General features: G+C 46.7%; 1 protein-coding gene across 1 annotated transcript in view; it reads right to left on the reverse strand.

The window, feature by feature from the left end:
- Positions 1–13,502, reverse strand: part of LOC133464059 (cullin-9) — a 74,577-nt gene that overhangs the window by 22,545 nt on the left and 38,530 nt on the right. Inside the window, 9 exon segments of the mRNA XM_061746025.1 lie at positions 585–790; positions 869–995; positions 1,160–1,305; positions 4,071–4,242; positions 4,537–4,735; positions 5,696–5,853; positions 6,381–6,563; positions 6,845–6,972; positions 9,733–9,762. Of these exon segments, the coding sequence (XP_061602009.1) occupies positions 585–790; positions 869–995; positions 1,160–1,305; positions 4,071–4,242; positions 4,537–4,735; positions 5,696–5,853; positions 6,381–6,563; positions 6,845–6,972; positions 9,733–9,762 (1,349 nt within the window).

Consider the following 13,502-nt stretch of genomic DNA (forward strand, 5'->3'; position numbering starts at 1 on the left):
GTTAACCTCTAGTTAGTGTTAGTTAACCTCTAGTTAGTGTTAGTAAACCTCTAGTTAGTGCTAGTTAACCTCTAGTTAGTTCTAGTTAACCTCTAGTTAGTGTTAGTAAACCTCTAGTTAGTGTTAGTTAACCTCTAGTTAGTGTTAGTAAACCTCTAGTTAGTGCTAGTAAACCTCTAGTTAGTGCTAGTAAACCTCTAGTTAGTGTTAGTTAACCTCTAGCTAGTTTAGTTAACCTTTAGTTAGTGTTAGTAAACCTCTAGTTAGTGCTAGTTAACCTCTAGTTAGTGCTAGTAAACCTCTAGTTAGTGCTAGTTTATCTCTAGTTAGTGCTAGTTAACCTTTAGTTAGTGCTAGTTAACCTCTAGTTAGTGTTAGTAAACCTCTAGTTAGTGCTAGTTAACCTCTAGTTAGTGCTAGTAAACCTCTAGTTAGTGCTAGTTTATCTCTAGTTAGTGCTAGTTAACCTTTAGTTAGTGCTAGTTAACCTCTAGTTAGTGCTAGTAAACCTCTAGTTAGTGCTAGTTTATCTCTAGTTAGTGCTAGTTAACCTCTAGTTAGTGCTAGTTAACCTCTAGACTCACCCTGAAGACCAGGTTGTCGATGTGCATCTCCTTCTCCTGCTTCAGGATGTGGACGATGAGGCAGTAGATGAAGTTCCTCTTCCTCTCCAGCGTGCTGGCCGCGTCCTCGTCCACGTTCAGGTACGTCTGCCGGGGCAGCAGCCGCACCGTGGAGGCCTCGCCCTGCTGGCTGCGGGACGCCACCTGCTGGTCCAGCTGCAGCACACCTGGGGGTTGGGGGGGGGCAGGTGAGACGCTGCAGGCTGAGGGGTGGGGGGGACGGGGAGGAGGAGTCGGCGTCTCACCCTGGGCCGGCTGGTCCGGCTGGCTGCAGGTCAGCGGTCCTCCCTCATCGATGAGCGGCTGCAGAGCGTGCAGCAGCACGGCGGCGGACAGGCCGGTGGCCTGCAGCAACGCCTCCACGCTGACCTCCTGCAGACACAACCGAGGGTGAACAGGGGACACTAGGACCCAGTGGAGCATGATCGAGGGGGGGGCGGGCACTAAGACCCAGTGCGGGGGCACTAGGACCCAGTGGAGCATGATCGAGGGGGGGGGGCGGGCACTAGGACCCAGGGGAGCAGGGCGGGACTCACCTGGTGGGTGTTGAAGTGCAGCAGCAGGAACATCTGCAGCGTGGACACCTGCAGCGTCCAGCTGCCGAACTGCAGCTCTGCGTGACCGAGCCACGTCCACTGCAGACGCCGCGGCTTCGACTGGCTGATGCCGTACATGGACTGACCTGGACACACGGGGTTAAACCGGGTTAAACCCGGGTTAAACCTGGTTAAACCTGGTTTAAACCTGGTTAAACCTGGGATAAACCTGGTTAAACATGGATTAAACCTGGTTAAACCGGGTTATACCTTGTTAAACCTGGGTTAGACCTGGGTTAGACCTGGTTAAACCGGGTTAAACCTGACTAAACCTGGGTTAAACCTGGTTAAACCGGGTTAAACCTGGTTAAACTGGGTTAAATCTGGCTAAACCTGGGATAAACCTGGTTAAACATGGATTAAACCTGGTTAAACCGGGTTATACCTTGTTAAACCTGGGTTAGACCTGGGTTAGACCTGGTTAAACCGGGTTAAACCTGACTAAACCTGGGTTAAACCTGGTTAAACCTGGTTTAAACCTGGTTAAACCTGGGATAAACCTGGTTAAACATGGATTAAACCTGGTTAAACCGGGTTATACCTTGTTAAACCTGGGTTAGACCTGGGTTAGACCTGGTTAAACCGGGTTAAACCTGACTAAACCTGGGTTAAACCTGGTTAAACCGGGTTAAACCTGGTTAAACTGGGTTAAATCTGGCTAAACCGGGTTAAACCTGGTTTAAATCTGGTTAAACCTTACTAAACCTGGGTTAAACCTGGTTAAACCTGGTTTAAACCAGGTTAAATCTGGCTAAACCTTGTTAAACCTGGTTTAAACCCGGGTTAAACCTGGGTTAAACCGGGTTAAACCTGACTAAACCTGGTTAAACCGGGTTAAACCTGGGTTAAACCGGGTTAAACCTGACTAAACCTGGTTAAACCGGGTTAAACCTGGGTTAAACCGGGTTAAACCTGGGTTAAACCGGGTTAAACCTGGGTTAAACCGGGTTAAACCTGGGTTAAACCGGGTTAAACCTGACTAAACCTGGTTAAACCGGGTTAAACCTGGGTTAAACCGGGTTAAACCTGACTAAACCTGGTTAAACCGGGTTAAACCTGACTAAACCTGGTTAAACCTGGTTAAACCTGGGTTAAACCTGGTTTAAACCTGGTTAAACCTGGTTAAACCTGGGTTAAACCTGGTTTAAACCTGGTTAAACCTGGTTTATGACAGTAGCATGGTTAACCCGGGGTTGGGGCAGTTAAACCTGGGTCTAAAAAACTATTCAATGACATTTTAAGAGTTTTATGGCTGTCAGAAACTTCAAGGTGAATCTCTGGACTGAGCAGCAACATCGGTCTCCACAGATACGATAGAACATTGAACTGTGACTTTCTCCTAAAGAAAATTAGAGGAAAAGAGAACATGGGGAGCAGATATAATGATCCTCGGCTGATATTCACTTCTTCCGGCTCTCAACGAAGGCGGACGCTTTTCTGCTCCTCTCCCTTATCTATCTGTCCTGCTGCTGCTTCTGTTTGTCTCGTCTTCAGAGTCTCTCCTTTTCACTCCTCCCAAACTCTACAATCATGGAACTGATTAACTGGTCTCTCAGCACAATCAGAAGTCAGGGGGTAAGGGAGCCCTCCTGCCCCGATGGGACATTTTTTGCTGGATACACAATGGATTCCTGGAAACATTGGAAACCGTTGTGTTTGGCAATCCTGTCTGTCGAGGACGTTGAAGATGCTTCATAATTGGATTTATGATAGCAGGATTTCTCTTGATCGGAGGAGGGGGATTCCTGGTCTACCGACAAACGCGTAAGTCGTCGACAGCTGTTCTGGCTCTTTCAGAGCTGCCGGACGTGGCTGAAGGATCAAGCAAGGTGATCAACACTCAGACTTTAACGCTGGGGGAGCAAAGCCGTAAGCTGGATGTGATTCTTGAACAGAATCGCAGGCTGGCGGCGTCTTTGAGCTCATTGATAAGATGGATAAGACCCTGGAGAAGTTGGAAGCTCGGCTTGGCGGGAATTGATCACAAATTTGTCTGATTGGAGTCGCCATTGATGAACCAGAGACTGAAGGCAGACGGAAAATTACTGAGTCTGTCTGTTTTCAATATAATTGTTGATTCTATAATCTGGCCTTGACAGAGTGGTTTGGCCGATCGCTCTGGTCACAATCTTCCTGGTGGAATGTAAACAAGGTGACTCTGCCCCCACTAACCCTCCCCTCTCAGGAACATCTGTGGACCTGTTTCAGAACTGACCGAGCCGTCTGATAACATCAAGGACATTGGCTGAGAGCAGCTCTGAGAGAAGTTCACGGACTTACCGCTACACACACTTACTGATAACCACCTCCCTCAACTCAACACCTTCCTCGGCCCCCCCTCTTATCAGCCCCCCCAACGGAGACTCCGGGTTTCGAGCGTCACGAAGTCGCGGCGATCACTTGGATGAACTGTGCCGGGACAGCTGTGATATAATGAGCGTAAACCACGGCCTGTCGGGTTGACTTGCATTTTTTCCCTGCCATTTTGAGAGTGGATTTTTTCAACACTAGCGATAGCGCCCGTATAGTTCAACGGGTTAAGCAGCGACTTATGTAAACCTTCCCCTGTACAGCGACGCAGGTTCGATTCCAGACGCTGCATATTGTGCCCCCACTTCCTAATGACAGCAGTAGCAAGCGCGGTTATGGCCCGGGTAACGCCCACATTAAATCCAGTTTAGGACAGAAGCCCGGGTTAATCCCGGTTTAACAGGCCCAGGGGGGAACTGGGGCAGGCCCGGTTCAGGCCCGGTTCAGGACCGGTTTACTCACTGTGTGTGTAGAAGTGGGTGAACTGGGTCAGGACCGGTTCAGGCCCGGTTTAGAACCGGTTCAGGACCAGTTTACTCACTGTGTGTGTAGAAGTGGGTGAACTGGGTCAGGTAGCAGCAGAGTTCTGCTGGGAACTGTTTCGTCGGTTCCTCCAGGAAGCAGAGCGACGACACGGCCCAGCAGCGCGGGGACAGAACCAGAACCTGGACCTCCGAGTCCTCCTCCGACTCGGCCCAGTCCTCCTCCATCACCTGCAGGGAGAAACGGGTCAGAACCGGACCAGGACCTGGACCACTCTTTTATAAATGAGGCCCCAGAACACTAAACCAGAACCCAGCAGACCAAGGCGGTCCCACCTGGTCCTGGTCCTGCAGGACCCGGTCCAGCTGCTGCAGACGGTACAGGTCTGTGGTTCCTACCTGGTCCTGGTCCTGCAGGACCCGGTCCAGCTGCTGCAGACGGTACAGGTCTGTGGTTCCTACCTGGTCCTGGTCCTGCAGGACCCGGTCCAGCTGCTGCAGACGGTACAGGTCTGTGGTTCTTACCTGGTCCTGGTCCTGCAGGACCCGGTCCAGCTGCTGCAGGCGGTACAGGTGGAACTCCTGCTGCAGGTCCGAGGACTCGCTCAGGTTCTTCATCATCTGCTGGGGGAACCGGCTGGGGAAGCAGCTGCCGATCTGCTCGATGACGGCGTTCTCCAGCCACACGTTGCCCTGGGCTAGTAGCCGGTCGCCCAGGTAGTACCTGGCGGGAAGAGGGGGGTTAGAACTGGACCAGGACCAGGACCTGGACCTGGTCCTGGACCTGGGTCTGGGTCTGAGATAGGGAGGCCCCGATACCCATACTGGTATCGGGGCCTCCCTGTTTTCTGCATTGAAATCAGACTGAAAAAGTGTTGGTCGTCTTCCGTTCAGGTCTAGACATTACACCATCACACCACTAGATGGAGCCAGAGATCTGTAAATGCTGAACTTAACTCCCCAGGACAAAGTAACCCCTGAACCAAGAAGAAGAATAAAAGTAGCGGTGAGAAAGAACAGAGAAGAGATAAAAGAAAACGTTTCTCCAATGTGTAGAAAAGTGTGTGGAAAATCTGCAGGTGAACCGGCAGCTGAGGAGAAGTTATGATGCAAACTTCAACATGATGGTTTGAATGAGGCAAAATAACAAGCTTTTTCTCTCCAATATATTGTTATAATCATTTGTTTCAGATGTACTGCCATTATTTTCTGTATAAAAATTGAATTTGGTGTTCAAAAAGTCTTTTCTCAAACTCTAGTCTTGAAAAAGAGGGTCGTCTTATAATCAGGGTCGTCTTATAATTGGCCAATACGGTATATGTTTGATATTTTCTTAAATGTGAAGACAGTGCCAGTGTGGAGACTTTTTATTTACACAGGAAGAATATTTTTGGTTTAAAATTGTTTTTCTACTCATTTTATTTATTTTTATTGAATTTATTTGTTAGAAATAAAACCTGTCTTCCAATTCATTGCATTTTTCATTGCATTTTTAGCCTAGTTATTTTTGTGGTAGAAGTATTGTATCGGTACTCAGTATCGGCAAGTACACAAATTAAAATACTCAGTGTGAAAAAAAATGGTATCGGGGCATCCCTAGTCTGAGACCTGGTCCGGGCCCTGGTTCTGGTGTTCGGGCCCTGGTTCTGGTGTTCGGGCCCTGGTTCTGGTCCTGGTTCCGTACCTGTAGAAGTGCTCGAAGGTGTTGGCCAGCTCCAGGCCCGACAGGAACAGCATGGGTTCCAGGAACTGCTGCAGCCGCTGCAGCGTCTCCACGCTGCTGGACGAGGCCCCGCTGGCCTGGATCATCTGGTCGATGTACTGGGCGAAACGCTCGCTCACCTGGGAGGGAGCAGAGCTAGTTAGCACCGCCCCGAACCGCCCCTCAGCTGAGATATAATCTCATCACTCTCTGGATCATCCTGCACCACCTCCTGGATCCTTTTTCATCACCCCCCTTTCCCTCCATCATCGCCCTCAGAGGAAAAACAGCCTTAATTCTTCAGTGGAAGCTGAATTGGCGAGCCAGCCAGGAGACCCATCGAAAAGTTGGACTTATTTTTTTTTTGTTTATTTGATCAAATTGAATTAATATAATTGTTCTTATTATTTTTTAATTTGTTCTTAGTGTTTTACTTGTTTATTAATTTATTTTGGGTTTAGTGAAATTAGTTAACCACCTGTAAAGAAATTAAATCAAATAGGAAAATAAAAAGGAAAATAAAAAAGGGATACATAGGGATAAATAAAAATAAATTTAACCATTAATATTAGAATTAAATTAATATAAAAATAGACATTTATCTGACAGGTGGACTTCTAAATATAAAGTTAGATTTTTAAAAATTTTTAATTTATTTTTAACTCACGTGCATGGCCCGCAGGATGGAGAGCTGCAGCAGCGCGGCGGAGAATCCGTGTCTCAGCGCCAGCACGAAGGCCGTCTGCTGCCCGAACAATTCCTCCATGGCTTTCTTCAGCCGCAGGTACAGGGCCCGGTACCGCTCCACGAAGTCCGGCAGGCTGCAGCCGGACTCCAGGAACCGCTTCACCTGGGGGGGGGGGGGGCAGAACCGGGTCAGAATCACCGGACCGAGGTCCAGGTCAGAACCGGGTCAGAGCTCAGCCCGACCCAACGCTCACTCTGGTTTTTTTTTATTATGCACTTCGAGAAAAAAGTCGAAATTTCGCTTTTTTTCCTCAACACTTCAACTTTATTCACGAAATTTTGACTTTTTTTCAAAATTTCAACTTTATTCACGAAATTTTGACTGTTTTCTCGACATTTCAACTTTTTCAGCCGGGTGAGAACCAGACCCAGAGCCCAGCTCACCTGCTGCTGCACCACTCCCTGCCAGCAGAGGGCGACGCCCGCGATGCTGCTGCTGCTCCTGAGCCGGGGCTTGGAGGACGAGGAGGACGAGGAGGACGACGAGTCCTTGTTCTTCCCTTCTTTACCGTCTGAAAGAGAAGGACAGACTCTGGTCACCGGACTCTCGGACCGGAACCGGACAGACGGACATGAAACTGCAGCCACAAGCAGAAGGATGAAGCTTCATTCTCCTCCAAATAAACATGTTGCCGTGGCGACCGGGATGGACGGGAGTGCAAAACCAGCCCAAACTAAAAACAAAGATGTCCTGATGAAGGACGAGGAGGAGGAAGCTGCCGACGCCCCCTGCTGGACGGGACTGATTTACCGGAGCATTACGGCTGCAGCGCCCCCTGCTGGACGGATTTACACCTGCAGCTCTGATTTACCGGAACACGGTTACGGCTGCAAATGTATGGAAAATAATCTTTTTTGAGATTTCTTTTATTGTGCACGTCGAGAAAAAAGTTGAAATGTCGAGAATAATGTTTAAATACAATTTCAAGAATAAAGTCGAAATTTCGACTTTCTCAACATTTCGATTTTTTTCTCAACATTTCGACTTTTTTCTTGAAATTGTATTTCAACATTAACGTTTGTTTTATAATGAAGCTTTCACACGAATAAAAGAATTAAAAAATAAAAAATAAAATGGTTACGGCTGCAGCGCCCCCTGCTGGACGGATTTACACCTGCAGGCCGACGCCCCCTGCTGGACGGGACTGATTTACCGGAGCATTACGGCTGCAGCGCCCCCTGGTGGACGGGACTGATTTACCGGAGCATTACGGCTGCAGCGCCCCCTGGTGTTACGGCTGCAGCGCCCCCTGGTGTTACGGCTGCAGCGCCCCCTGCTGGACGGATTTACACCTGCAGCTCTGATTTACCGGAACACGGTTACGGCTGCAAATGTACGGAAGAGAATCAGGGCCATGCAGGGGAAAAATATTTGAGAGGGTTTTTTGAGATTTTTTTTATTGTGCACGTCGAGAAAAAAGTTGAAATGTCGAGAATAATGTTTAAATACAATTTCAAGAATAAAGTCGAAATTTCGACTTTCTCAACATTTCGACTTTTTTCTCAACATTGTACTTCAACACTAATTTCAACATTTCAACTTTTTTCTTGAAATTGTATTTCAACATTAACGTTTGTTTTATAATGAAGCTTTCACACGAATAAAAGAATAAAAAATAAAATGGTTCCGGCTGCAGCGCCCCCTGGTGTTTGCCCGGGACACAACCCTAGATAAACTACAGCCCACGACGCTGCCGTCTCTCGGTGATTTATTTATTTATTATCCCCATTAGACTTCCTGGGTCCAACATTTACACATAAAACAATAAAATACAATCCTTACAATTAAAACAGAACTAAATCTAAACTAAAATGATCTGAGATGTGATGGAATTCAACCTTAAATTGTTGAAACCAGCCAGAACAAAACAACAAAAATATTCCATTTTACACTCGGAATTTCAGAATTCACCAAGAATTTCAGAATAAAGCAAGGATTTCAGAATAAAGCAACTAACTAAAACTGACTTCCTTAATTCTGCTTTTCTTAATTCATTTTTGATTCTAGCATTATTGTTTATCCTGGTTAAATGTGGTGGAGGCTTATTCCAATATGTTACTGCTCTATTGATCGTAGCCTCTTTAGTGATCAGGTGACCGGGCTGGGCGATATATCGAGATTTTAATATATATCGATATATTTTCAAACGCGATATGGTACGAGACAATATCGTTTATATCGATTATTTAAATTTTTTTTTTTTCTATAGCTTATTTTGTGACGAATTGACTTGAATGTTTTATTTGAGATTGTCACAAATGTTTTGTTATTTGCACAACTGTCAACCTCAGTGGAAAAGTCTGCCTGTTACTGTCTACATTGTATTAATTACAGTGTATTTTAATTTAATTGTTATGCAGGAAAGGGATATTTGTTTTATTTTATTCAAGAAGCATTTTTATTCTATATATGCAGGCAGTTTATTTTTATTTCATGTGTTTTATACATGTTGATATTGTGCAGACCTCTGTTAATAAAGGAACCTGTGTGACATTTGGCACGAGGCTTTGTATTAAAACTGACTGTTTTTTTAAGAAATGAAGCTAACAGAGATGCTAACAGAGATGCTAACAGAGATGCTAACAGAGATGCTAACATAAATGCTAACACAGATGCTAACAGAGATGCTATGCTATAATGCTTTGAAGGAAACCCCAATTATGTCACAGAAAAAATATGGATATATATCGAGTATCAACATTCAGCTAGAAAATATCCAGATATGACTTTTGGTCCATATCACCCAGCCCTAGCAGGTGATCAGTTGATCAGGTGACCAGGTGACCAGGTGATCAGGTGATCGGGTGACCAGGTGATCAGGTGACCAGGTGATCTGGTGACCAGGTGACCAGGTGACCCGGTGATCAGGTGATCAGGTGACCGGGTGATCAGGTGATCAGGTGACCAGGTGACCAGGTGATCAGGTGACCAGGTGACCAGGTGATCAGGTGATCAGGTGACCAGGTGATCAGGTGATCAGGTGACCAGGTGACCAGGTGATCAGGTGACCAGGTGACCAGGTGATCAGGTGATCAGGTGATCAGGTGACCGGGTGATCAGGTGATCAGGTGATCAGGTGACCAGGTGACCAGGTGATCAGGTGACCAGGTGACCAGGTGATCAGGTGATCAGGTGACCAGGTGACCAGGTGATCAGGTGAAAGCTGGTCACCTCCGGCCAGCAGGGGGCGGAGCGACGCCGTGATTGGCTCATGACGACGGCTGAGATGAGAGCAGAGCAACAACAAGCCTCTGGACGCGGCTGTACTTACTCTTCAGCTCCCTGCTTCTGTTCAGACCTTCTGCAAACAGAATAAGCTTTTAGTTTATTACTTTAAATTATTTTCAGTTATTTATTTATCATTATTTTCAAAGTGTGTAATGTTCTGTTCTTAAATTCAGAAAAACATCCTAGGAGGTCGACTGTATCTTTTCCTCGTTCCATCGAGATGCTCAGTATTTTTATGGTCAAATATCCTGTATATTGTAGCTTAATATACAGAAATACCGTATTGGCCTGAATATAAGACGGGGTTTTTTGCATTGAAATAAGACTGAAAAAGTGGGGGTCGTCTTATATTCGGGCTCTAACGTTATACCCATTCACACCGCTAGATGGCGCCAGATCTCTTTAAAGCCAATGCTGAACTAAACTCCCCAGGGCAAAGCAAACCCCTGTCACGAAGAAGAAAAATAAAAAATAGCATAAGAAAGAAAAGAGAAGAAAATAAGAGAAGTTATAACAGAAAGTGGAGAAACGTAGCGACAATCTGGAGAAAAGAGGGTGGAAGATCTGCAGGTGAACCGGCAACTGAGGAGAAGTTATGATGCAAACTTCAAGATAATGATTTCAAATAGTCAAGACAACATGCTTTTTCTCTCAAATATATTGTTATAATCATTTGTTTCAGATGTACTGTAATTATTTTCTGTATAAAAATGTTATTTGGTGTTCAAAAAAAGTCTTTTTTTCAAATTTGAGTCTTGAAAAAGAGAGGGTCGTCTTATAATCAGGGTCGTCTTATATTCGGGTCAATACGGTAATATGATACTCAATGTAAATGTATAATTGATCCCTGTTCTACTGTGCCTTACTCCCTAATAAAAAATATATCTAAAAAACACACCTGCTTCTTCCTGTGAAGACCAGATCCTAGTACTGACCACGCCCCCTGTGATGTGACCACGGCCCCCGTGATGTCACCACGCCCCCCGTGATGTCACCACGCCCCCCGTGATGTCACCACGCCCCCCGTGATGTGACCACGCCCCCTGTGATGTCACCACACCTCCAGTGATGTCACCACGCCCCCTGTGATGTCACCACGCCCCCTGTGATGTCACCACGCCCCCCGTGATGTCACCACGCCCCCCGTGATGTCACCACACCCCCTGTGATGTCACCACGCCCCCGTGATGTCACCACGCCCCCGTGATGTCACCACAGGTGTGTTACAGTTTCTGAAGCTCCTCCCCCATGTCGTAAAGGGGCGGGACAGACGCACCTGGACACGCCCACCTGCTGTCAATCACCTTAGTGATGGACCTGCAGGACTTGGTAATAATCAGGACTAATGACGGTTTTACATTCTGACTAGTATTCAGGACTAGAGGAGGTAAAACCAGGACTGTGGAGCTAGAACAGTCTCATAATTCACAAATGCACAGACCGATTCACAAGTGGGTAGGACAAGATACACAAATGTATTTCTGATGCACACACAAATATAACCTGATTTACAAATGATATTTCTGTCCGTGCATTTGTGTATCGGCGTGTGCATTTGTGTATCGGCGTGTGCATTTGTGTATCGGCGTGTGCATTTGTGTATCGGCGTGTGCATTTGTGCATCGGTCTGTGCATTTGTGAATGTTGTCCTGTGCATTTGTGAATGTTGTCCTGTGCATTTGTGAATGTTGTCCTGTGCATTTGTGAATGTTGTCCTGTGCATTTGTGGATCGGTCTGTGCATTTGTGGATCGGCATGTGCATTTGTGGATCGCCGTGTGCTTTTGTGGATCGCCGTGTGCATTTGTGAATGTTGTCCTGTGCATTTGTGAATGTTGTCCTGTGCATTTGTGGATCGGTCTGTGCATTTGTGGATCGGTCTGTGCATTTGTGGATCGGTCTGTGCATTTGTGGATCGGTCTGTGCATTTGTGGATCGCCGTGTGCATTTGTGGATCGGTCTGTGCAATTGTGGATCGGTGTGTGCATTTGTGGATCGGTCTGTGCATTTGTGGATCGGTCTGTGCATTTGTGGATCGGTCTGTGCATTTGTGGATCGGTCTGTGCATTTGTGGATCGGTCTGTGCATTTGTGGATCGGTCTGTGCATTCGTGGATCGGCGTGTGCATTTGTGAATTTTGTCCTGTGCATTTGTGGATCGGTCTGTGCATTTGTGAATGTTGTCCTATGTATTTGTGAATGTTGTCCTGTGCATTTGTGAATATTGTCCTGTGCATTTGTGGATCGGTCTGTGCATTTGTGGATCGGCGTGTGCATTTGTGAATGTTGTCATGTGCATTTGTGAATGTTGTCCTGTGCATTTGTGAATGTTGTCCTGTGCATTTGTGAATGTTGTCCTGTGCATTTGTGAATGTTGTCCTGTGCATTTGTGAATGTTGTCCTGTGCATTTGTGAATGTTGTCCTGTGCATTTGTGGATTGGCGTTTGCATTTGGGTATCGGCGCGTGCATTTGTGGATCAGTCTGTGCATTTGTGGATCGGCGTGTGCATTTGTGAATGTTGTCCTGTGCATTTGTGAATGTTGTCCTGTGCATTTGTGGATCGGCGTATGCATTTGTGAATCGGCGTGTGCATTTGTGGATCAGTTTGTGCATTTGTGGATCAGTTTGTGCATTTGTGTATCGGTGTGTGCATTTGTGTATCGGTGTGTGCATTTGTGTATCGGCGTGAGCATTTGTGAATGTTGTCCTGTGCATTTGTGAATGTTGTCCAGTGCATTTGTGAATGTTGTCCAGTGCATTTGTGAATGTTGTCCTGTGCATTTGTGGATCGGCATCTGCAATTGTGGATCGGCATGTGCAATTGTGGATCGGTCTGTGCATTTGTGGATCGGCGTGTGCATTTGTGGATCGGCGTGTGCATTTGTGAATTTTGTCCTGTGCATTTGTGGATCGGCGTGTGCATTTGTGGATCGGCGTGTGCATTTGTGGATCGGCGTGTGCATTTGTGGATCGGCGTGTGCATTTGTGAATTTTGTCCTGTGCATTTGTGGATCGGCGTGTGCATTTGTGGATCGGCGTGTGCATTTGTGGATCGGCGTGTGCATTTGTGGATCGGCGTGTGCATTTGTGGATCGGCGTGTGGATTTGTGGATCGGCGTGTGCATTTGTGGATCGGCGTGTGCATTTGTGGATCGGCGTGTGCATTTGTGGATCGGCGTGTGGATTTGTGGATCGGCGTGTGCATTTGTGGATCGGCGTGTGGATTTGTGGATCGGCGTGTGCATTTGTGAATGTTGTCCTGTGCATTTGTGGATCGGCGTGTGCATTTGTGGATCGGCGTGTGCATTTATGGATCGGCGTGTGCATTTGTGGATCGGCGTGTGCATTTGTGGATCGGCGTGTGGATTTGTGGATCGGCGTGTGCATTTGTGAATGTTGTCCTGTGCATTTGTGGATCGGCGTGTGCATTTGTGGATCGGCGTGTGCATTTATGGATCGGCGTGTGCATTTGTGGATCGGCGTGTGCATTTTTGCATCGGTCTGTGCATTTGTGAATGTTGTCCTGTGCATTTGTGAATGTTGTCCAGTGCATTTGTGAATGTTGTACTGTGCATTTGTGGATCGGTCTGTGCATTTGTGGATCGCCGTGTGCATTTGTGGATCGGTCTGTGCATTTGTGGATCGGCGTGTGCATTTGTGGGTCGGTCTGTGCATTTGTGAATTTTGTCTTGTGCATTTGTGGATCGGCGTGTGCATTTGTAGATCGGCGTGTGCATTTGTGGATCGGTGTGTGCATTTGTGGATCGGCGTGTGCATTTGTGAATCGGTCTGTGCATTTGTGGATCGGCGTGT

Source organism: Cololabis saira, chromosome 17 (assembly GCF_033807715.1).
Source record: "Cololabis saira isolate AMF1-May2022 chromosome 17, fColSai1.1, whole genome shotgun sequence".
Taxonomy (NCBI): domain Eukaryota; kingdom Metazoa; phylum Chordata; class Actinopteri; order Beloniformes; family Belonidae; genus Cololabis; species Cololabis saira.